Source organism: Anser brachyrhynchus (genome assembly GCF_964034855.1).
Source record: "Anser brachyrhynchus genome assembly, chromosome: 17".
Classification (NCBI taxonomy): domain Eukaryota; kingdom Metazoa; phylum Chordata; class Aves; order Anseriformes; family Anatidae; genus Anser; species Anser brachyrhynchus.
Genome location: NC_137710.1, coordinates 1347210 through 1369656, shown reverse-complemented (window position 1 = coordinate 1369656; position 22447 = coordinate 1347210). Strand labels below are relative to the sequence as shown.

The window sequence follows — 22447 nt, the reverse complement described above, 5'->3', positions numbered from 1 at the left end:
AACGCTTTCATCTTATCCTGCTTTAATAGCTTGCTTTCCAAACATGTGCTCACAGTCCTGTGATCCCAATTCAATTGTTTTTAGTAAGAGCTTCAGAAAACTTAATAGCCCTGGACAGGTAAATCTGTGGGGCACTCCTAAAGGACAGATGATGCCCAGCTGCTGAGCAGTGAGTAGAGATGGGAAACTGCAAGGCTGAGCCCAGGGGGTTCCTTTTCCTGCACAGGCTTCAGTAACGCTGACAGGTACAAACCAGGGCTGACACCTGGCCCTGGAGAGCAGTACAGTGCTGTAACGCAGGGCTCTGCAGGTGCTGGGTTATTTGCTCGCTGCCAGGGCCAGCAGACTGCTTCTGAGTTCTTTGCTGCTGTTACATGGTGCAGCAATGTGTGCCGAGCCTGGTGCTTGCTGCCTGCAGTCCCACCGCCCCTGCTCTGGGACGCTGGGCTGTGGGATCTGAGAGCTGGCCATACTCATTGGAATAACACTGACGAGTTCCTTGTGTCTGTCTTCTCTGTGCAGTGGGTCCCTGTGCACTGGAGTACACCAAGATGAAGACAGCCGACCACTTCTGGACAGACCCCTCAGCCGACGAGCTGGTTCAGAGGCACCGGATCCACAGCTCGCACTGCCGGCAGGACTCGCCCACCAAGCGCCCGGCGCTCTGTGTGAGTGGGGGCATCTCCTTGCAGCGCTCACCGGGGTCCGAAGCTCCCCTTGTTTGAAAAGGGCTGTGAAGCCCTCGGGTAAGAGCAGGTAGAAAAGTGAGGATACTTCACGTCTTCAAGCCAGAAGTGCTGGGAACATGGGCATGGAGACTGTGAGTGTGCTGGGCCAATGCGGCACCGCATCACTAAAGGGTCTCTGCTGTTTAGGAACAGCATGTATGGACTAAAAGCGAAGGCAGCTGAAGTCTGCACAGTTTACTGCAAACGAAGCACACTCTTGGGGCTTCTGTAAGTACAGAATCAAGCTTGGCCAGAGCCAGGGATCCTCTTAGAGGGCACAAAGGAAGAGGTTTCTAGTACTGAGTTTCTGAAGTATATGTGAGGAGGAAATGAGCTTTGAAGTGATGCTTTTAGAAAGCAGGAGGTGTCCATGCTCATCTCACGTTTGTAGGTGGATCTCTTCCAGATTCAGAAAAGGCATTCAAGCGGCAGTATGGATGACCGGCCATCGCTGTCTGCCAGGGACTACGTGGAGTCGCTGCACCAGAATTCCCGGGCCACGCTCCTGTATGGCAAAAACAATGTCCTGGTGCAGCCAGTAAGTACCTGCTGGGAGATCTGGGCTGCGTTCTGGTCCAGGACTGTGCTGTGGGGCATGCATCAGCGCTGGGTAGCAGAAGGTGGTGCTGCTTGCTTCTGATGTCTTCCAGGCTGCTCTCACCAGCTCACTCTCTCCTCACCTTTATTTCCTAAAGCGAGACGACATGGAGGCGATCCCGGGATACCTGTCCCTTCACCAGACTGCCGACATCATGGCGCTGAAGTGGACTCCCAACCAGCTGATGAATGGCTCCGTGGGGGATCTGGACTATGAGAAGAGGTGACTGGCTCCCAGTACATGCTCACGCAGGGCAGAGGGGAGGCAAACATTCCCGTGGGTTCGGAGGTGGTATCTGGCATCCAGTGCCTTCAGCGAGCTTTCCCATTGACGCTACAGAGCCGAGCAGCTGTCCCTGAGTTTGTATCAGAGGAAGGGAGAGGGGAGGCGGTGTGTGGTGGTGGGAGAGGGGGGCTGCAGCAGCTGGTGGGAGATGCTGTGGTGTAGCCATCTCTGCTGGAAGAGGTCAGCAAGGGAACTGGAGAGGGTGCTTGTTCTGAAAGGTGCAAAGTGGTGTGATTTATTGCACCGAGTGATCTCCTCAGGGGATTGCCCTCTCTACAGGTGGAACAGTGCTGCTAGGTTTGTCATTAGTATTACATTGTTATTATGGTTAAGCTGGGAAAGTGAGGAGCTTATAAATAGGGGAAGGATGTCTGCAGAGAGAGGACATGAGTAGTTCCCAGACACCACCACCTCAGTGACACAGTGGGTTCCACTTCGTAGCGCTATCTCAGCGCAGTCTGCAGCTGGTCCTATGTGCAAGTGATCAAAGTCCCTCCAACTTAACAGAGTTCTTGGAGTTGATTCCTCCAATGGGACTGAAGTTTGCTTAGGAGACGTGTATCCAGCAGGGTGTTTTGCCGTGCCCCTTTGTCTGGGGTTGCCTTATGGGCTGCTGGCATTTCTCTCCACAGCTGCAATCCTTTTAACAAAGTACTGAGTCATGCCAGGTCCTAATTTGCCTGAGGGGAAAAAACAAAGCAAATAAAATCCCTGTCCATCAGCAAATAGTCCAGGAAAACTGGAACATTTAGCACACCACTCCTTTGGCCTACGGTAAAGATCTTCTTCAACAAAACTTGCTGTCAGTTTTGCTTATTCTCAATTTTAGTTTTTTTGGGTTTTGTTTACCTGTGTTCTTTTCACTTCCCCTCTCTTCTTGGCTCCTGGGCCATTCCATTATGCCTCGTACTCTCCCCCTAAAATGCTATTCTCATCTCAACACTACTTTTCTGAGTTCTTGACTTGGGCATCAGCCTAAGCTCTAAAACTTCCCAGTGTCAAGATGTGACCAAGGAAGAGAGGAGTCGGATGACAAAGTAAGTATGAGCCTACAGGGAGTGAGTTTTGTGCACCCCTTCCCATCTTTAACTGGCTTTATGAGCCATTTTGTAATGCCTTCATTTTAAGCACTATTTTTGTAAAGTGGCAGATGTGCTGCTCAGAAACTGGAAATTTGCTTTGTTGGAAAGAAATAGGATGGTGTTAAATGCTGACGCCCTCATAGAGCAGTCCTCTAGCTAGGCTCTCTGCAGAAATGAAACCCTGGGCGAGGCCTCATGTCTCCTGGGGTGAACCCCAGATCCCTCCTGGGGTCTGTCACCCTCAGTCCCAGCCTGACCAGCATCTCTCCCAGCACTTCACTGATTTGCTCGGCCGTCTGGCGGTGTCTGTGCTGAGGGAGTGCAGTCCCAGAACAGAAGCAGTGCAAACCAGATCTGTTCTCAGCTTTAAGTACTGCGTGCTGCAGTGCCCTGGACTGGACTTGCCCTGAAGGAGCTGAAGTAGAAGGGACAGTAACCGGTTCTGGAGGGATGCTGTCACTGCTGTGGCTGGCCTTGTGGGAATCATATTGCTGCTGGGGCTTCAGCCTTTCCGCAGCTTCCCTTGGTGTCAGGATAGCTGGAGGCAGGATCTGGAGCTGATGTGAAGAGAAGCAGAGCCTGGTGCACCCCAGAACTTCAGGACTTCCTCTCTCTGTTCCAGCGTGTACTGGGACTATGCCATGACTATTCGCCTGGAGGAGATCGTCTATTTGCACTGCCACCAGCAAGGTAAGGCCAGAGTGGGGGCTGCTGGAGGGTGTCACCACCCTGACGCTGGCATCGTTGGATCTCTGGGCTGTGCCCAGATGGGGATGGGATGTTTGGATTGAGCTCTAGGGTGGATTTCCTGAGCTCTGGGTGGTCACTGCTATGTAACTGCATCTAGGAAATCCTTTAAACCAGCTCCTGGCTGTGGTGTTGGCTGCAGAGGGCTCCCTGTGGAGCAGTGCTCTGTGGTTTCAAGGGTGTGATTCACCAGGCACGCTTTCTCCAGGGCCCTAGACTCAAAATGGACTTAGGAAAGAATCCAAACAAGGAAGAAAATCTGTTTAGCATGCCAGAAAAACAATTCCCTAAGCCTTTTGCCTGCCCTCTGCATCTTTGTCTGGTAACGTTTCCCTCATTGATGTGTGTGTGTCTTCTCTCTGCTGTCACTGTTGCTAATAGTAGACAGCGGTGGAACGGTTGTCTTGGTGAGCCAGGATGGGATCCAGAGGCCTCCGCTGCGGTTCCCCAAAGGAGGGCACTTGCTGCAGTTCCTGTCCTGCCTGGAGAACGGCCTCCTGCCCCATGGGCAGCTGGACCCACCCCTCTGGTCACAACGGGGAAAGGTAGGCGCCACGGAGGGGGCAAATCACACCGTGTGCATAAATAGGGCTTTGTCTTCGCTTTGTAATCAAAGCCTTAATCCAAAGGCCTGCTCCAGCACGGGGAATGTGCAGACGTCGTGCAGGCTGACAAAGCACGTGCTCTTGCTGGGCAGGGCTTTGGTGGGGCGGCGTTGTGAAGAGCAGGTTTTGTTCACCAGGGGAAGGTGTTTCCCAAGCTGAGGAAGCGAAGTCCCCAGGGCTCCTCCGAGTCTGCATCCGACAAGGAAGATGACGAAGCCACAGATTATGTTTTCAGAATAATCTACCCAGGGACGCAGTCTGAATTCGGTAAGTGCGTTGGCAGAGACCGTTTCAGGTGGCTGTTACCGGGTGTGTGAGTGACCGGGGACACGGCACTGATGGGCACACTGCAAATGGTGCCTGGGAGTGGTTCCACAGAAACAGGCTTTGCTATAACAATACTGCCTTTTACTAAACATCGTATGTTTTTTACCTTTCGCTTGCCATTGAAAACTTCATTTCTGCAGCCGCAGAACAGGCCTTGAGTGCCTGTGTGGTTGGAAAAAAAATGTTGCACATTATTTCAGTAGCAAGCTTCCCTTTGGTCATGTTCCTTGGTATTCTTCCTCTTGCTATCAGCAGGCCAACGCAGCAGGTTCTGTATTAAATCCAACTAGAGCCTGTCAGCGTTGCTCTGCAGCACAAAGGGCAGGTAGCAGGAGCCCTCGCTGTCTGTTACCAGGTTTGACCCACATATTTTCACCCCCTAACACTCAGGGCAGGGAGACAATGCCACTGGATTCACCAAACCAGAAATCTCTCTTGATGTCCAGTTGTGAATGATCAGAGCAACGTACTTGGCTGAAGTGCCTGCACATTTGTCTTTGTTCTTCTGTGGGACACCAAGAACACTTTTTTGACCTCTGGAAACATTGTAGATGGCTTTGTAAAGGGGCAAACCAAGAGTGTAATAGAAAACTCATGGCGTGCTTTTAAAAAGCTATGAAATTTGATCAAAAGCGTGTTCCTATACTTTTGAGGCTAGGAGGGGGACAATTATATCTCCTGTGACTCCTCCATAGCATCACTAAAGATTATACTTGGTTCTCTCTGCCTTTAGGTGACTAACACAACCCAGTGAGTCAGATAAAAATCTGATTGAGGCCAAAATAGCTGAGGGGAGATGCTCCTTACCGTAGCTTCCTTTTGATCTACCCCTTAAAATTCTGTGCTGGGGGCCAAATTTTCTGTTAAATGAATTGCTGCAATCTCTTCAGCTGGCGTCATCGAAGTCTGTGCAGTTTCTATAGATTTTCCCAAAGGGGGGTGGAACTGCATCGGTTCGTTCTTCTCTACGGATTCTTCCTTCCCCCATTCATTTGTGCCCCTGTCCCGTCTTTGTGTCTCTAGTTACCATTAATGGTAATTTTCACCCATTCCTTGCGTCTGTGATCTCCATCACTGCTGGGAGAAGGAAGACTGCAAGGACTCCGGCTGCAGGCAGGACGGTGGTGATCCACAAACGGTCTCCGAATCTCTCCACCACATCCCACCCCCGGCTTGTGGCTCTGGGGGCCACTCAGCATCAGTGTAATGCAGCTGTCATTTGTGTCTGGTACACGTGCTTGCCTTTGTTGTCACTTGACAATTCCTGCAGAGGTGTCTGCCACTGACCCATCAGCACCTGCTCGGTATGAGGGAAAGGGAAGGGGCTCTTAATGAGAACACTTCAGCATTTTTCTTACCAGTATCAAAGTTACTCAATCTCACAAGCAGGTAGGGGTAGTGAGATCTGATTTAATTTCCAAGCAGGACCAAACAGGATTTTTCTTCGTTAATCATTGTCTGCATCCCACATTTCACCTTCATCATGTCGGCCTTTTCCTAGAGAGGCCCCAGACCGAAGGGCAGAGCCAAGTCAGGACAGCAGCCAGGCTCGGGGCTCACCGTGCAGTGCGCCTGCATCTGGCCAGTTTGCAGGGTGGTACCTGAGCAGGGTCTGAGGCCATTGCAAATAGCACTTCTGAGTTTAAGCAGGGATTTAGCAAATGACAACAAGAACTGCTGCTTGCTCCTGCTGTCCCTCTCAACCTCTTCATCAAAGTCTGTCCTGTCTTGTGATTTGGATGTTCTCATCTTTCCCTGAAGCTTGGATGAGATCCTAGTGTCTGAGACATGGGGGGTTTTCCTTTTCAGTGATCTACTCTTCCTGGGACAATCACATTTTTAATTAGTTTTGTGACAGTCTGTTGCAGCCCCTTGTCTCAAGTCTTTCTGGATTGGGTGTTTGTTTTCCGCCTCAGTCAGCACTCAGTGATTTAAGATTAGCTTGCGGAAGGCACTGCAGTTAATTAGCAGATGATTTTTATGCTCTCCCATCAATGCTCTGTTACCTTTCCTTCTTAACTCATCAGTGCTGGTGCTGTGATCAACTGGTGTTGGGTCCTACCTGGTTGCTGGAGTCTCCTTGGAAAGAGTGTGGGATGCTGCGTTTGCTGATCAAAACTCTCCTCTGTCCATCTCCTGCGGCCCACCTGAGTGGGGAGCAGTGGCTGATGCTCCTCTCTGCCCTCTTACAGTGCCCCAGGACCTGATGGACGCGCAGGGTGCTGGCCTGCCTCCCATGTGGCAACCCAACACCCGCAAGTCCTCCTGCTCCTCCTGCTCTCAGAGCGGCTCCTCTGATGGCGGGCCGTCCAACGGCTGCAGCCATGAAAGGTAGGACAGCTCCACTGCTGCTTGCTTTGAGAAATGCGGGTGAGATAAAACAGGCCTGCAGCTGAGAGCCCAGCTGAGTTGGGTGGATGGCCAAACCAGAACAGCTATGGCACAATGGTGTCTCCAGCCTCGCCGGTGTTCAGGGACCATTTACATGTGCCAGGGGACATGTCCAGGCTGAAGTGAGGCTTGTCTCCTTGTCTGGGACATCTCAGCTGTTCTGTGTCCTGACAGCGAGAATTGCTGCTCCCAAGCTGAGCAGAAGTCTTGTGGTACGCTTGTGAAAGCAAAGCTTGAACAGTTAGATCAAAGCAGGGACTTGAGGACATGGGAGCATTTCCTGTGCTCACATCCAGTGTGTTTTTATTGACAGAGCTCCACTGAAGCTCCTGTGTGACAATATGAAGTACCAGATCCTCTCCCGGGCTTTCTATGGCTGTGAGTACTTGTCACATCCACGATGCCTTGAGATGCGTGATGGGCAAGGGGTAAGGTCCTGGGCGCAGGGCTAGGAGTGGTGCAGAAACAACAGTGGCTAGGGGGCAGGGATCTGTTTGGTGCATGCAGGGCCCCAGGCACACTTGCTCAGGACTGGGAGCAGACAGATGAATTCTGCTCTGAGTTTCAGACTTCAGCCCAGCAAGCAGCAATGCTGGGTACAAGTCAGTGAGATGCCAGCTGGTCCTGGTAGACTCCCTGCTTTGCTGCTTAGGCTGGATGTGGCTTGAGAAGATCTCCTCCAGGGACCAGATTGATCAGAGCTGTCCTCAGCACTTTGCCCTTGTGACTCCCTGAGTTCCCCAGGTGAGCATTTGCTTCTGTCTGATGCAGGGCTGGCCTATTGCAGACACCTCTCCACGGTGCGAACCCACCTCTCGGCCCTGGTTAACCACAACATCGTGTCTCCTGATGTGCCCTGCAATGCTAGCTCGGGCCTGACCGTGGACATATGGCAGAAGTACCTGGAGGACAGCACGGTAGGGCCAGCACCGTTAGGACACTCTTCTGGGGCACAGAGGCACAGCAGTGACCTTGGGTAACTTCGGTGGGCCGCTTTCTGGCTGTAGAGAGCCAGCATTTCCCAAAGTGTCCATCTGCAGGGGCCTCTGGCTGAGCTTAACTCCAGGTGGAGGTCTGAGAGAGCATCCGTAGTGAATGAGCGTGTGGGTGGTCGGTGTTTTGGCAGCACTCCGGGTACTGGAAGGTGCCGTGGCCAGGCTGGGCTGGCACTGCCAGCTGATGGGCTGCAGTCCCGGCTCTTTCTGCACGCTGACTTGGATCTCTTCCCACAGAGCTATGAGGACCAGGAGCTGCTGCGGCTGATCTACTATGGTGGGATCCAGCACGAGATCAGGAAGGCTGTCTGGCCCTTCCTTTTGGGCCACTACCAGTTTGGGATGACAGAAGCAGAAAGGAAAGAGGTCGGTATGAGCATTGCATTGGTGTACCCTGGACGTTTCCCAGCTCACAGTGTCTGTGTGCTGGAGTCCACGCTGGCCGTTCTGTACCCTTTGTACTGTAGCTGTACTTAGGAAGTGGGAGAAGGGCCAGATAAGCAGGAATTGATAGCACCAAGCTCAATGTTACCCTGTGCAGCTGCTGGTTGCTTACATCAGAGAGTGCCCCGAGTGCCTCTGGAAGGCAGGAAGGAGGTAGACGATCATTTTTCCATCCTAATTTTTGTGAGGTTTCCTGGGTCAGGCTGTGATTGGCACAGTGCAGGAGATGAGGTGATTTTATGTCCCTTTGAGCCGTAGCTAATGCAAGCGTGCACTTGACTTGCCCGTGCAGGGGGGTGGAGGAGGTACGGTTTTCTGGGCCCTTTGGGAAAGCTTTTCAAAGACCTCGTGTCTCAACGCTGCAGGCCGACGACCAGATCCGCACCTGCTACGAGCACACCATGGCGGAGTGGCTGGGCTGCGAGGCCATCGTCCGGCAGAGGGAGAAGGAGTCGCACGCGGCAGCCCTGGCCAAGTGCTCCTCTGGGGCCAGTCTGGACTCCCACATTCAGAGGATGATGCACAGAGATTCGACCATCAGCAACGAGGTGAGGGTGCGGGGGCTCAGGGAGGGCTGTCCCCACGCAGGGACGTGGGCTCCGTGTCAGCCTGTGCTGCAGAGAGAGACGGGGACAGTTCTTGCTTGTCCTCCTGCCCTGACCTCTGCCTGCCTCCGTGCCTTGCTGCTCGTAGTCTGTGCAGGTAGGATTGGAGCTTTTTTATCTGTCTTCTTTCATCTGCTCTTCCAGAGAGTGTTTAGAAGTTGGAGTGGGCACCTCCCGCAGTGTTACCCCAGTTTCCATGCTGCACCGGACTGCACTGGCTCAGAGGGTTTGTCTGGCGCCTGGGAGGTCTCTTAGAGGTGTAAGGAGTTGGTTTCACTTAGGTCCTCGCAGCTCCATGCCCACAGCAGCACTGAACAGCTCTGTTTGGAAGCCATCGCCCAGCGTGGGGTGCTGGGCACGTGGGGCCTGGCAGGGCAGCAGGGAGCGGGCTCTGGTGGGGGGCAGCAGCTCCACAGCCAGGCACTGGCTGGTCCTGTGCAGTATCCCTGGGTATTTCTGGAAAACAAAGATATTCGTAACCCGGTTTGCACTCTGGGTTCACATCAGGATTAGGCCCGTGGAAGTCAGTGTTGGAGTAGGGGCAGGAGGAAGACCGTGTTTTAGGTACCGAGGGGCTGCGAAACAAGCCCCTGGGCTTCTTACCTCCTTTTTGCCATCAGCACAGCAGGGAGGGCAAGCCAGAGCCAGGCTGCGCAGGAGCGGAGGTGACACAGACGAGGAGAAGCGGGCTGCTCGGTCGGCGTTGCCGTAGCTCTGTGAATCATTCCCATCCCTGCAGCATCTCTGCTGTTTTGTACTCCTGTTTTGTATTCACTGCCTGTTTGGGGAGCATGCACTGGCAGAGTTAATACATGCAAAGTTTCACCCTTTTCCCATCTTAACCTGAAATTTCCTGTTATAAAATGCTCCCATGGTGATGGAGGAAAACTGTCGCCCTTCCTCTCTCCATCGGAGCCCTGCCCAGCAAACACCCACAATGCTAGGGTGGGGACAGCTCCTGCTGCCGTTCCGAAAGCGCTGTGTTTTCTTAAAACCCTATTGTTTCTGCGTGATGTAATTGCAATGCTCTGTACATCCAGCTTTGCGTGCAGTGGGAGCAGCTGCAGGCTCTTGTGCCGTGATAAGCCCTGTGCAGGGGCGGCTCAGATAGCAGGGAGGACTCGCTCGTACATGACGGCTCGTTGCTCGGAGGGAATCCGCGAGGCACAGCACCGAACTGGGTGCTGCAGAGCCCAGCGCTTCCTTCTGTGCTTCAGCAGTAAGCCAGAAAATGGTGCTGTTGGCTTTTAGAGGGGCTGCCTTGACAGAGCCTGGCTTAAAGCATCACTGTTTGTCCTTTAAGAAAAGGAAAAAACATTAATATGCTTAGAGGGATTGTTTTATAGCCTGTGACTTCATCGTTTATGTAAACTAAGATGGGGCGAGTCGCTTTGCTGCCAAATTAGGACTGAAATTAGTAGAAATTTGCACTCTGGGGAGACAGCGTGACCTCTCTGAAGGCTACAAGAAAGCAGTTCATTTCATACCCAAACAAACAGTGTTTGAACAACTGAATTGGCATGGGACTTTGTTTTTTTTGTCATCTCCGGTGGTAAATGTCAGCGGCAGGCTGAGGGAGGGTGCTGCTCTGAGTGACAAACCAGCAGGGCAGAGCTGATGTGACACGGCTGTGTTTCGTGGGTCAAATAGGAGAATTTATTGGATGCGTTTTCCACTTATTTATAGACGTGCCCACCTCTGATAGCGTGGCTCGAGCGTGCCCCCACTCCAGATACCATGTTCTTTGCCTTTTCAGTGGCCTTTTCTCTCTCTCTTGCAGTCTTCACAGAGCTGCAGCTCCGGCCGACAGAATCACGCCTGGCTGCAGAGCGACTCCAGCTCCAGCACGCAGGTGAGCGGCGGCGCTTTGTCCCCTCTCGCCCGTTCACACTCTGGCTGCCCTACTGCACGAGGCTCTCTCCCCTGCCTTGGGCTGCTTGCTAACCACAATGGTTCCTGCCAAACAGAGCCGTAGTTGGAGGAAGTAAATGACTCTCAAACCTGCCTCTGGAGCCACTAAGGTCAGGGCCGCGCACTGCGTGGCGGTGTTTAATATTCACCTGCCCGCTCTGCCCGGGCTCGAAGGACCAACCCACACGTGGCCCTCACACATGAGGGCCTTTGGCTGCTCCATATGGTGGTAACCACGTGCTTAATCAGCCACTTCAAATGGCATTCTGCCCAATGTATTGTGCTGAGTAAAGCGTAGTCCTCTGGAGCATGGACTGGGGGCTCTGAGCTGTGCAGAGGCCTCAGCACTGACCTGCCAGATGAAAGCAGGGGAGCCTGAAGGCTGAGGGCAGCAGAGCTGTCCCATCACTGTGCCCAGAAACCCTTCCAGAGTCCGGTTAAAATGGGCCAGAGCTTGGTGCTCAGCTGAAGTTGACCTTGACTTCAGGGAAGATGTGGGGCCCCAGCCAGGCACAGCATTAGCCGGTGAAAATGCCTTCGGGTCCTCTGAGCCTTTTTGCACTGGTTGCTTACATGAGCCCTGCGCAGACCGTGAACGTGGTCTGCTGTGGTCTGCACCGCACTTTGCTTGGGGAGCAAGGCGCATCGCTGCGGGACTTGCGGGCTCTCGGGTGCTTGCTGGCTTCCTGTGGTGGGGCTGGAGCACTAATAAGAGCAGCTCACTGCCTACTTGGCAGCATTGTCGATGCATTTGGAGCAAGCATCTGGGGAAATGGCCTCCTCTGTATGTAGCCCTCTTCAGAGCAGATCTTCCTCCCTCCCTGCCGTTGGGAACGTGGGCATGACATCCCCAAGAGCTGTCACATGCAGAGGGCTTGCTCGCTCTGACGGGGCTCTGCTTGCCCTGTGCAGGTGTTTGAATCGGTGGATGAGGTGGAACAGACTGAAGCAGATGCTCAGCTGGAAGATGGAAAACAAAGCAAGATCCCCAACGGGAACGTTCCCAATGGCACGTGTTCGCCTGATTCTGGCCATCCCTCTTCCCAGAACTTCTCCATTGCGTCGGGATTCTCGGAGCGCAGCTTCAGCAACGAGGACAGCGCCCTGGAAACCAACAAGTCCTCAGCCAGCTCGCAAGGGAAGGCTGGTGGGTCCGACGCGACAGCCCCGCAGGACCTGGATGGGGCTGCGCAGGAGGAAAAGCTGCAGGGTCAGGACAGCCTGGAAGGTGAATTTCCGACCGGTGGAAGCCTGGACTTTGTTGCTGTGGGGGAGAGCTCAGCAGGGGTCCTGCGTGGGCGTGATGCTGTGGCCCTGACGGTGGTAGAGAGCTGGGCAGACAGTGAGGCTGAAAAGCAAAGCTTGGTGGGGAGCGAAGATAACCTCTCTGAGGAGCCGGAGATGGAGAGCTTGTACCCGCAGCTGGATTCCCTGGCTGTGGCGGATCTGGCCAACAGCGAAGCATCTCCTGTCTCCTCGACGGGTGTCACCTACTCTGTAAGTCTTTATTTCTTCACTGAGTGGGTTTTTTGTGAGTCTCTCACCACTTCCCTGTGTTTGCCCTGTGCTAATCCTGCACTGTGCCAACCCAAACTCTGCCCTGTTGCTCCCTTGCCCTTGCAATTTTCTTTTTTTATTTGAAAACAAATCAACTTTGCTTTTGCTTTGGGCAGCCAGAGCTACTGGACATGTACACAGTGAACCTGCACCGCATTGAGAAGGACGTGCAGCGGTGCGACCGCAACTACTGGTACTTCACCCCCGCCAACCTGGAGAAGCTGCGCAACATCATGTGCAGGTGGGAGCTGCGGGGCCGGGGCAGGGCTGCCCGCCCTCCTGCACGGTGCTGGGGCAGGCTCCTGGCAGGGCTTCCCTGAATTTATTGTCAGACCGGAGCCCCAGACTTTGTTCCGGCTGCTGAGTTTGCCTCCTTGGCTTCCTCCTCTAAATTTCTTCTTCCGCAGAACCAGGGCCGCAGCTGACGAGGAGCCCATCAGCCCTGTGCCTGCTGCGTGCCGGGGCTGGGCCAGGGCAGGGGGCTCCCTGGGGCTGCCCGCGTGTGCGAGCACAGGGTATAGCCCACCTGCTCTTGGAACATGCCTGGAAAAGTGTTTGATGAGGTCTAGTACTCATGAGAAATGCTGAAACAACCTAGTGGTTAGTGCCTACGCAGGAGCCCAGGGGACAGGAGTACTTGGGTGCCTTTCTATTTCTCCTTGCTTGCCCTGTGACTAAGAGGTCGTCGTGTGACATTCACCGACCCAGACCAGCTCCAGCTCAGCAGCTGTGGCTGCTGCAGGGGCAGTGGAGGCTGAAGCACTCTTACTCATCTTGCAAATATGAGGAGAAGCTGCTATTTCATTAGAGCTGTCACTTTATCTGGCAGCCGGAGTTGGAGATCTCTGCTGAGACGAGACCTACAATGCAGCAGAATTTGGAAAACTAGTGGGCAGGGTGGAAGAGATCGCTTCCCTGTGCCAGCAGCGGGTTGGAGCCCTTTCTGAACACTTTTGACTTGCTACCAAATATGGGAAGGTCTGTGCAGGGCCGGTCGCTTCCTGGGACGCCGGGTCCAGGGAGGCGAAGCAGGCAGCGCCGTGCAGGGGAGGCTCTCCCCAGCCCAGAGGATGAATCAAGGGGAAGGGTTGAGAATGAGAGAGACAAAGGAACAAACTCCATCGGTCCCTGCCCTTTGCCCAACCTCCTGCGCCTCGCCGTGCTCTCTGATTTCCCTTTTCCCTGCTCCGAGCTCCAGGCAGCAGGCCTTGCACAGCGGTAACCCCGGGCTGTGCCGCGCGTGGCTTACCTGGGAGTCACCGCTGGGACTTAATCATTTACAGGCCAGCTGCGGAGCAACGGGGCACGGGCGTAATGGGATGAACGGGTCTGATGTGCCCTGATGGCCCCGGCTGTGCGCTGGGGGCGGCTTGTAGGGCACGCCAGCATCACAGGGGTAAAGGCAGGGCACGTGCCAGCGGGCCGCGGCACTGGGAAATGGGGCAGGGGCTTAGCCCTGGGCACGGGGAGGGGGCTCACGGCTTTCCTGCCCTCCTTCACAGCTACATCTGGCAGCACATTGAGATTGGCTACGTGCAGGGGATGTGTGACCTGCTGGCCCCTCTCCTGGTCATCCTGGACGATGGTGAGTGGGTGGCTCTGCCCCGCTCTCCGCTGCTGTAGTGGGAGTGCACGGGGGGGATCTGCTGGGTCCCACGCCCAGAGGGGGGGAGCCTTGGGGTGCTTCCAAGGCCAGTCCCTGCCGTGCACCCCCGGCTCTGCGTGTGCGTGCGGTGGGGAGGGGTGCTGCTGCCCGGGTGTTGCAGGCATGGTCACGCGCGGGTGCGGATGCGGTGGTGCCCGTGCGACAGAGCGCTGACTCTCCGTCTTCCCCGTGCAGAGGCTCTGGCTTTCAGCTGCTTCACTGAGCTCATGAAAAGGATGAACCAGAACTTCCCCCATGGGGGGGCCATGGACACCCACTTTGCTAACATGAGATCCCTGATCCAGGTAGGGCGGTCCTGGCGCAGGGGCAGCAGCCTCTCAGGGCAGCGAGGGAGAGCTGTTCTTGGGGTGGGGGCCTGCGTGGGACGGGCTGAGAGGAGCTTTCCGTGGCAGGAGAGCAGGGGGGCTGTAAAGAGAGCCCGGGAGTAACGTGTGGCAGGGCTGCAAGGGAGGGTGAAGCTGGGTGAACGATGGTGCGGGAGGCGAGCGGTGGGAGGGAGGGAAGCAGACAGAGGAGTGGTTGGTGCCTCAGGTGCGCACTGATGAGTTTCTTTTTGCTTTTCTTGGCAGATTCTGGACTCTGAGCTCTTCGAGCTGATGCACCAGAATGGTGATTACACTCATTTCTACTTCTGCTACCGATGGTTTCTCCTCGACTTCAAGAGAGGTGTGTGCAGGGAGGGAGAAAGATGAGACCAGCAAAGGGGGGTGAAGTGAGGGTCTGCCACGCTTCCCCACTTCTCAATATGCTCTGCAGCTTTAGTCGTTTAACTTCATTTTTTGCTATGTGCTTCTGTTTTGCTTTTCCCTGGTAGGTTTGAGGCTGACTTTTCTGTCTAGTTACAGAACCTGTTGCTCCAGAGCTGCTGGTGAGCTTCCAGCAGGTTTATGTCCTGAAGTCTGTACCACCTGCTGCAGGCCAGAATATTTGCCTCTGTAGATGGCTGACTTATTCCTTGGAACAGGTTCTTGTGGGAAGAAACCACCAGCCTGTCTTCCCCAGTGCTGCTGCGAGTGCTGTGAGTCAGGATGGTTGTAAGCCAGGGGCTGGTGTAGTGACTGCTGGTTTTTTCTCCTCCCTTAACAGAGCTGGTGTACGATGATGTGTTCGCCGTCTGGGAGACCATCTGGGCAGCTGCACACGTTTCCTCCACACACTATGTGCTCTTCATAGCCCTGGCTTTGGTGGAAATGTACCGGGACATAATCTTGGAGAACAACATGGATTTTACAGACATCATCAAATTTTTCAATGGTACGGCTCATGTTCTGTTGGGCTGAATTTGTGGCAGCTGCTCAGGTGCAGGCTGCACGTCTGTCTGGCTGTAGGCAGTCACGTCTCGAACACACTGGTAAATGTTGAACAGGGCAGCGTATGGTTGTGCTACGCTGGTACTTGGAACGTGATGTTAAAAGAGATCTCCTGCGTCTGAAGGGTTCAGACGATGCCTGGGGGACCATCCTTGGTCACAGCCTGCCTTATCTGTGCTTGGAGGGAGCTGTGAGTGTAGGTGGTGCTTCCTGCAGGTTGTAATCGTGCTGAGATAAGCTCCGTAATGATGGCCCTTCAGGGTCAGGTGTCTCTGCAAGGGCTGGTGCTTAGGGACTCGGATGTGAGTTCACAGCTTCGGCTGCTGCCTGAGGCTTGGCTGTGAAGCAGAGTGGTGAGGCCTGGGGGGCTCCTCGAGATGCTGGGCTGCTCAGGTATCGCCTCTCTGTGGGCTCCTTCTGTCTGTGTTCCAGAAATGGCCGAGCGGCACAACACCAAGCAGATCCTGAAGCTGGCTCGGGACCTTGTGTACAAAGTCCAGACTTTGATCGAGAACAAGTGAAGGACGTGGAGAAGACGAGGCATCCAGACGAAGAGCCGGGACTCCCCTTCAATGCTTCCTCTCCCTCTCCTTTTTCGTGACGTGCCGCGCCTGTGGAAGGAAGGTAGTTGGACACGTGCTGCTGTCTAAGCCGGAGGTAGCCCCAGCTCTCCCAGTGCTGTGCGCAGTGTTAGGTCTGGGGGCCCTGGCTCAGCTCCTCGCAGCGTTCTCCAGTGACTTAACCAAAGATCTGTACAATCGCGTTTTATTGCTAAAGACTTCTTTGGAAGCAGGACCAGGCAGTCGCTTCCTTGCCTCGCCGCGGCAGAGGTGCGGCACGTGGGTGACCACCGCGACCGCAGAGGCAGCTGCCAGCATCCCAGGTCGGAGCTGGGGGTCTGGGAGAGCTGGGCTGGCAGCCCCCCGGGGCTGACGGGCTCTACAGCCTCCGTTGGGAGGAAATCGAGCTGCTTCCTTCGACAGCCCTTACCATGGCACGGGGAAGCTGGCCAGCCCTGCAAGCCCAGGCAGGACAGGGATGCTGCCAGTACTCGGTTTCTTACAATCGTTATGAGGCTCTGCCAGTAACAGAGGGACTTCGATCGCAGGAATTCCTCTTCTTTTGACCTTGTCCCTTGATGCATAGCATTTCCTTTAGTGTTTTTAGGGCTCCGATCTCTCCCTGGGATTTTTACATTGTTTGTTACTACAATATCTGAGCACACAGGAGTTTTGTCTGGGGTTGGATTTTCAGAAGAGCTCCAAAGTCAGCATTGGGTTTCTCTTTCAAAATCCAGCCTCTGTAACACACTCTGAACACCGAAAAATCTGGTCCTGGCCTCATCTGGGAGCTCTAGACCTGAGGTTTTTGTACCTGCCTTACTCTAGCTGCTTGTGTTAGCAGTCTGGTCTCCTGATCGTTCTTCTGCAACCCGTGTTAGGGGAGAGCTCCTCGGAAGGCGGCAAGTCAGAGCTCCTGACTTAAGTGACTGTCCTGACTTTTCCCTCGGAAGGTGCCTGTCTCTCCCTCTATTAATCAAAAGACCAGCTGCTTACATCTAACCAGTGCAAACAATCCCCTTGGTGCCTGCAGGTTTTCTGTGTGCTTATGGGGCTGGTTGCAAAGCCCTCTAAGTCCACTGAAAGTCTCCGGTTAGGTCCTGGTGGGCTGCTTTCACCTGCGAAGGACCAAATAGGCCAAGGTCCCTGAGTGGTCTTTGCTTTTGGAAGATGCACTTCTGTGGCCACCTTTCCTGCAGTGGCTCTCCAGCGTTGCACCCCTGGAGCACGCTGCATGAAGTGCCTCTGCAGCACTACCAGCGTGAGAGCTGAGCTTCTGTGCCGTGCTGTGGCTGTGTTACGGAGGGTTTGGATTCATTTCTCAACTCAGGTAAAAATAAAAAAAAAAAGGAAAAGGAGAAGTGTAGGTTATTGGCAGGCCGAGTTCAGCCAGAGGGAGATTTGCCATGGCCACAGAAAGCTGCCGTGAAGGTGTGCTTTCAGCAGCAGGGAAGATGCTAGGCTGTAGCTCTCCATAAGGGTACTTCTCTCAAGTTTTGCTGCAAAAATCTGTGTTCCCCCTCCGTGTAATGTGTGATGCGTGCGTGCTGTCCTCCTCCCCTCTGCAAGATAAGGGCCTCCTGCTCTTCTCTCGCTGATGGAGCGCTGCTCGCCAGCAGGGAAGAGGGGCCCTTCCCTTCCGTGGGCCGTCTGTCTGTGCTGGTGTACCCTGTATTTACTTGTGGCGTGTGTTAGATGTTGCTTGAACAGAAAAGATCTACAAGGCTGCAGAAGAGAAAACTTGCTCCAGAGACGTTCTGCAGTTGTGGTGAAGCAGTCTGAGTAAGTCAGCTACTCTTTCTGCAACGCTGGGACACGGAGCTCCCAGCTGTGAAAAGTAGGGAACAGTGCATGCTACCATCTGCAGGGAACAGGACTGCAGCAGGGGGTGAGAGTGATGGGGAGAGCCGTTCATTTCTTATAAAGCCAACAAGCAAAAGGTATTACCAACAGTCTAGGTAGGAAATTATTTGAAGAAGTTTTTTTGCGTGAAACCTCCAGAGAGTGCTTGATCTGCAGTCTGTGGTAGCACAGGAAACAAAAGCAGTTGAGCTTTGAATCTGCAAGTTTCCGTGGGATTCTCTCATTTTTCCATAAAGCAGGAAGCTCGTGCCCTCCCTGCCAGCCTGTTCCTGCTCTGTCTAGGTCTTGGGACAGGCAAACATCTGCCTGCGTAACCTCTTCCAAAGGGGAAGGGAAAGTGCTCTGCCCTTCCCTCTCTGAGGGACGAGAACCAATGGGTTAACTGAAACACAGTCCTAACAAGCAACATCGCTGACACTTTTATCTTTCAAGCTTCTGTTTTTCTTTTCTTGGTTTTTAAACAAAAACAGCCAAGAAAATCTGCACAATATTTGCTGTCTGTATTAACTGAGAGTGTCTTTGGGCCGCTCAATAGCAGTGTTTTTTGAATAACTTCTGGGGGAAAAAAAGTATTTATTTATTGATTGTACATTACCGTGTGTCCTTGTATACTGAAGTGTGTGAGTGTGCGTTGTTATGCAAATGGAGATATATCTTTTCAATGTTGCAAACATATCTTGTAAATGTTTACCAGAAAATTGTGTCTATATATAGTATATATATATATATATACAGTATAGAGAGAAATATGTGAATTAAGCGGGTTATTTTTTGAGGGGGGGAGAAGAAATGTATTGCTTCAAGGACCGCGTGGTTTCTCTAGCACCCGTTCCGTGATGTGCCAATCGGTCACTGCCCTGTGCTGTGCTACGCGTGCTGGACGGCGGCAGGAGGCTCGGAGCAGAACCGTCGTGACCTCAGCTCGGCTTGATTTTAGTTCTGATTTTAAAACTCTGGAAAAGAAGGACAAAAGGAGTGTGGAGGGGGGGAGCTTTGTTCCAGCACAGCGCTGTGCGGGGTTTTGTGCTGGCCCTGGGTCAGCTCGGGTAAGGGCAGTTGGAGAGCTGGGATCTGGTGTGAGTCGCAAAGAAAGCGGATAGTCCAAAGAATATAACGTGCCAGGTTACATTTAAATTGGTACTGAAATAATTCTCCTTTGCAGCTGATGACACTTAGAGAACATCAGGTGATCTGCACAGAGTGCTCGCAGAGCTGAGCCGCTCTCCTGGCTAGCGTCAGGCCAGGGCAGCTCTGCTGAAGCCGCTGTGTCCCTGGCTGTGCTCCTGGGCAAGTCTCACAAAAGTTGGTGAAAACCCCTGCTCCCGGGAGAGCAGAGGTGCAGCTGGTGTTCCCCTGCAGGTCTGAGACGAGAAAGGCAGCTCCCAGCCCCTGCCAGCCCTCTGCAGGCCGGTGGCCCTGGGGCTCAGAAATGGCTGGTGAGTGTGATCAGCCCTGCGCCCGGCCCTCCCGCAGCCAGGGCTGTCCTCCTGGGCTCAGTTTTGAGCGTCAGAGGAGTCGCAGCTTCTCCCCGCAGCAGCTCTGCTCTTGGCGACTCCTCTGGCACGGAGGCTGCCCTGCCAGGACGTTTACGTGCCGGTGGAGGTGTGCACTGAGGGGCCTGAGCACCAGGAGTCTGGTCCTCAAGATCTGTTTAAAGTGACCAAGATTTAAGGAAAGGTTCTTGCTGTGCACCCGGTTGGGGGCCTCATCCTCTCCCGCCTGGCTCTGCCCCTCTGCTCGGTGCCACGAGATAAAACCTCGCTCTGCTCCGCGGCACCGCGGCTCCCACCCCGGCTGTGCAGCCGGAGGTTGCCTGCTCGGGCCGGGGGAGAAGCCTGCCCATATACAGTAATCTTGTCCGGCTCCGGGAGAGGGAATGCTTCATCCTCGCAGATCCTGCAGCTGCGATTCACCCCTTGAGAGCTCTGCGGGACCAGGGCCCGAGCTGCTCGCTCCCTGCGCTCCGCGCCGCTGCCTCCTCCCTGCCCGCTCGCATCCCGCTCCGCCGCGGGCCGATCGTCCGTCTCCCTGCTCCTGCACTCGCCTGTGCTGGAGCTGCTCAGCTCTCCGATCGTCTCGGTGTGTTTAAACGCCGGCAGTGTTTGAATCCCGGCCCTGCTTTTCCCCGAGGGAGTCACTGATGGGTCCTTGCTGCATTTGAGCTTTCCGCCGGTGCAAGCTGCCAAATAACTCTCGGTACCCATCTTTTTTAGTGTTGCTAACGTAAACACCTTACAAGTTGTCTTTGTTCCTAAATGTGTGATTTTTTTTATAGGAGTTTTTCTTACTGTCTTGGTTCTCTGAATTGCTTAGGTACTGACACTTTTCATGAAGATTGAGAGGGTTTTTTGCCTGGGAACTTCCTGCTGCCACCCTGTGCTGCTCTCATCCAGCCCCTTGCTGAACATCCCTGAACACAGCCAAACATAGCTGGTATTGTAACCAGAGCCAGCAACGCAAGTGCAGGTATCAGCAACGGTTTTCACCGATAAATAAAAAACATATCGAGAGGAGTGACTGCTCTTGATGTGGTCGCTTGGAATCGTAGTTCTGCTCTGGGCAAGCTGCGAGCCCGTGCCTAAATCCCCCCTTGGAGACAGACGCAAGCCTTGCGACAGGCTTGTGGCCAGGAACAAATGTAGGGGATGAGATTCTTCTTACCCTTTCTTCTTTATTACTTCTATTTATTTTTAAAAATCTGGATGGGTACTTTTCCTTTCTTCTTCCATTTCTTTTGAGTAGTTGGCTAGGTCTCTGCACTGGGAGCTGCTGTGGCAAACAGTCCTCAAAACAGATATGGGACCAGTTTCGGGATTCTCATCATGTAAGTTAGCTTTAAAAAACACCTTCCGATATTTTAAGTGGCCGCTCTGTGCTGGGGCACTGCTGGCTAGCGGTGGCCTCTGAGCCCGTTCCTCAGTGGGGCCTCAGTGATTGTCGTTTCATCAAACACTTGCCAACTCCATTTGGGACTTTTCACTTCTGGGCACATTTTCTGCGTTTTAGTATTGCGTGAGCACAAACTGGAAGTGAAAGAGCACAATTTACGGATGAAGTGACAATTTCTAGCAACAGGGCCGTGCCGTAACCCTCACCAGAACCAGTTTTCAGAATCCTTGCAAGCATTTTCAGATACCCTGAAGTAGATACAATGCCACTTACTGTTGCGTGCTGTTTCAGGCGCTCAAATGATCTTCACTCAAGGTCATTATCCTCATTGCCTGCCGTGAAGTAAACACACATTGCTGATTAAGGCACCCGAAGTCTTTGTGAGCTGCACTCACCTCGTTTATGTTCGTGGTGGCCATGGGCCAAGGCCAGGTTCTTTTTGGTGCCATAGCCATGCTTTTCTACAGCTCGGAGTGCTTGGATTTCTTCTGAACTTTGAATCTTGAATTTCCTGCAGAATGTATGCCGTTGGAATAGCCATATCGTTCTTTTGATATACAGCTAGTTGTAGTTTACCAAGAAGCATATTCAACCTTAAATTCCAGCTCAGTAGTTGAACGACTCCCTTTTAAAAACCGATCTTGCACGCGGAGGCCGAGCAGGGAGCGCAGCGGTGGAGCTGCAGGGGCCGTGCCTGCAGCCCCTCGGTCCTGCCGCGTGGAGCCGGACCCCGAGCGGGCCCCCGGGGCTCTGCAGCCCGCTTCCCCCCGCCGTGCCCCTCGGCGGAGACCCCCGCGCCCCTCCGCTCCCTGCACGGGGCTGGTTGTGGATGGCCACCGCAGGAGGGGGAGGATGAGGGCTGCTTCCCATTAGCTTCTTTGTAGGAATGGGAAAACGCTCAACAGAGAAACTCCTGGGTAAAAAGCTCCACTTATCAGGGTGGGTTTTTTGTTTGTTTGTTTTTCATAAATCAATGCTAAAGTTTGAACTATGCACAAGATCTCAAAAAGTCCATGGGATTTTACGAATCAGTGTGGCTTCGCTGCTAGGGAAGGTAAAGAATTAAAAATCCTGATACTGGATACTGAGATACTAAAAATGTCATTTTCGTGAATGCATAAGCAGATCTACTGAAATTCTCAGAAATTCAGTCTCCTCTTAGAGTACAATTTCCAGGGAAGGAGGAAAGCTGTTTTACATAAACAGAATTAAGTAAAAATTGTTGAAAATCCATCTCGGATATAACCTTAGACCCACGATTGTCGCTTCCCTCGTGCTAAAATGTGTTCTGGAGAGCTCGGCAGGGTGCACGGGTGCTGTTGGGCCGTCACCTGCTGCAGCTGTCGTGGCAATGCCAGGTAACGATGCGAGCTCTGGGGGACGAGGGTTTGCCTCTCAACAGCGGGGTTCTGAATGTATTCGATGTACTGGTATTAGACTTTTATGTTGCCCTACACTGAATTGCTGCTTTTATATGTTGGATGCCATTTCGGTCTCTGGGAGTTGCTCAGTCTGAGGTTAATGAGCACTATAGCTTTTAATATATTTGTAGAAGTGCTGCTACTGTTCTTAGATTTGAACTCCACACTGTGGTATGTTTTTTATTATTTTATTCATGCTTTTTTTTTTTTAATGTAAACCGTTCTTTATCGTTGTTCAGAAAGAAAAATTAAAGCTCTATTCTCTATGGTTGATGTATTTTCAGATCAATAAAGCCCTGGTTGTTCTTTCCGGCTGTGCGGTCCCTGCTCAGACAGCGGCCGGGGGGACCCCGACGAGGCAGCGCTGTTGGGATCAGAGCGGCTGCTTCCGAAGGCACGGGGCTGGCGGTGCTGCACCCAAACCATCGGGGCCGGGGGGGGTACCCTGCTGCTTTTACCCCGG

At 53.5% G+C, this 22447-nt stretch overlaps 2 protein-coding genes across 12 annotated transcripts in view; one reads left to right on the top strand and one right to left on the bottom strand.

Moving 5' to 3' along the window:
• The window catches only part of SGSM1 (small G protein signaling modulator 1), a 40038-nt gene extending 17790 nt beyond the window's left edge, over window positions 1-22248 (top strand). For 3 of the 11 annotated variants that reach the window (XM_080559244.1, XM_080559248.1, XM_080559249.1), the window contains 21 exons: window positions 523-668; window positions 1135-1266; window positions 1424-1548; window positions 2586-2648; window positions 3316-3383; window positions 3822-3985; window positions 4183-4312; window positions 5396-5575; window positions 6565-6703; window positions 7077-7141; window positions 7535-7680; window positions 7996-8124; window positions 8568-8750; window positions 10588-10659; window positions 11631-12215; window positions 12392-12516; window positions 13778-13860; window positions 14116-14225; window positions 14511-14607; window positions 15028-15195; window positions 15684-22248. In XM_080559244.1, the coding sequence (XP_080415370.1) occupies window positions 523-668; window positions 1135-1266; window positions 1424-1548; window positions 2586-2648; window positions 3316-3383; window positions 3822-3985; window positions 4183-4312; window positions 5396-5575; window positions 6565-6703; window positions 7077-7141; window positions 7535-7680; window positions 7996-8124; window positions 8568-8750; window positions 10588-10659; window positions 11631-12215; window positions 12392-12516; window positions 13778-13860; window positions 14116-14225; window positions 14511-14607; window positions 15028-15195; window positions 15684-15772 (2999 nt within the window). In that variant the 3' untranslated portion in view covers window positions 15773-22248. The remainder of the gene's footprint in view (window positions 1-522; window positions 669-1134; window positions 1267-1423; window positions 1549-2585; window positions 2649-3315; window positions 3384-3821; window positions 3986-4182; window positions 4313-5395; window positions 5576-6564; window positions 6704-7076; window positions 7142-7534; window positions 7681-7995; window positions 8125-8567; window positions 8751-10587; window positions 10660-11630; window positions 12216-12391; window positions 12517-13777; window positions 13861-14115; window positions 14226-14510; window positions 14608-15027; window positions 15196-15683) is intronic. The other 8 variants (XM_080559247.1, XM_080559252.1, XM_080559251.1 and 5 more) reach the window with 8 other exon arrangements.
• The window catches only part of LOC308179313 (uncharacterized protein C12orf76 homolog), a 63646-nt gene that overhangs the window by 32589 nt on the left and 8610 nt on the right, over window positions 1-22447 (bottom strand). The window lies entirely within an intron of this gene.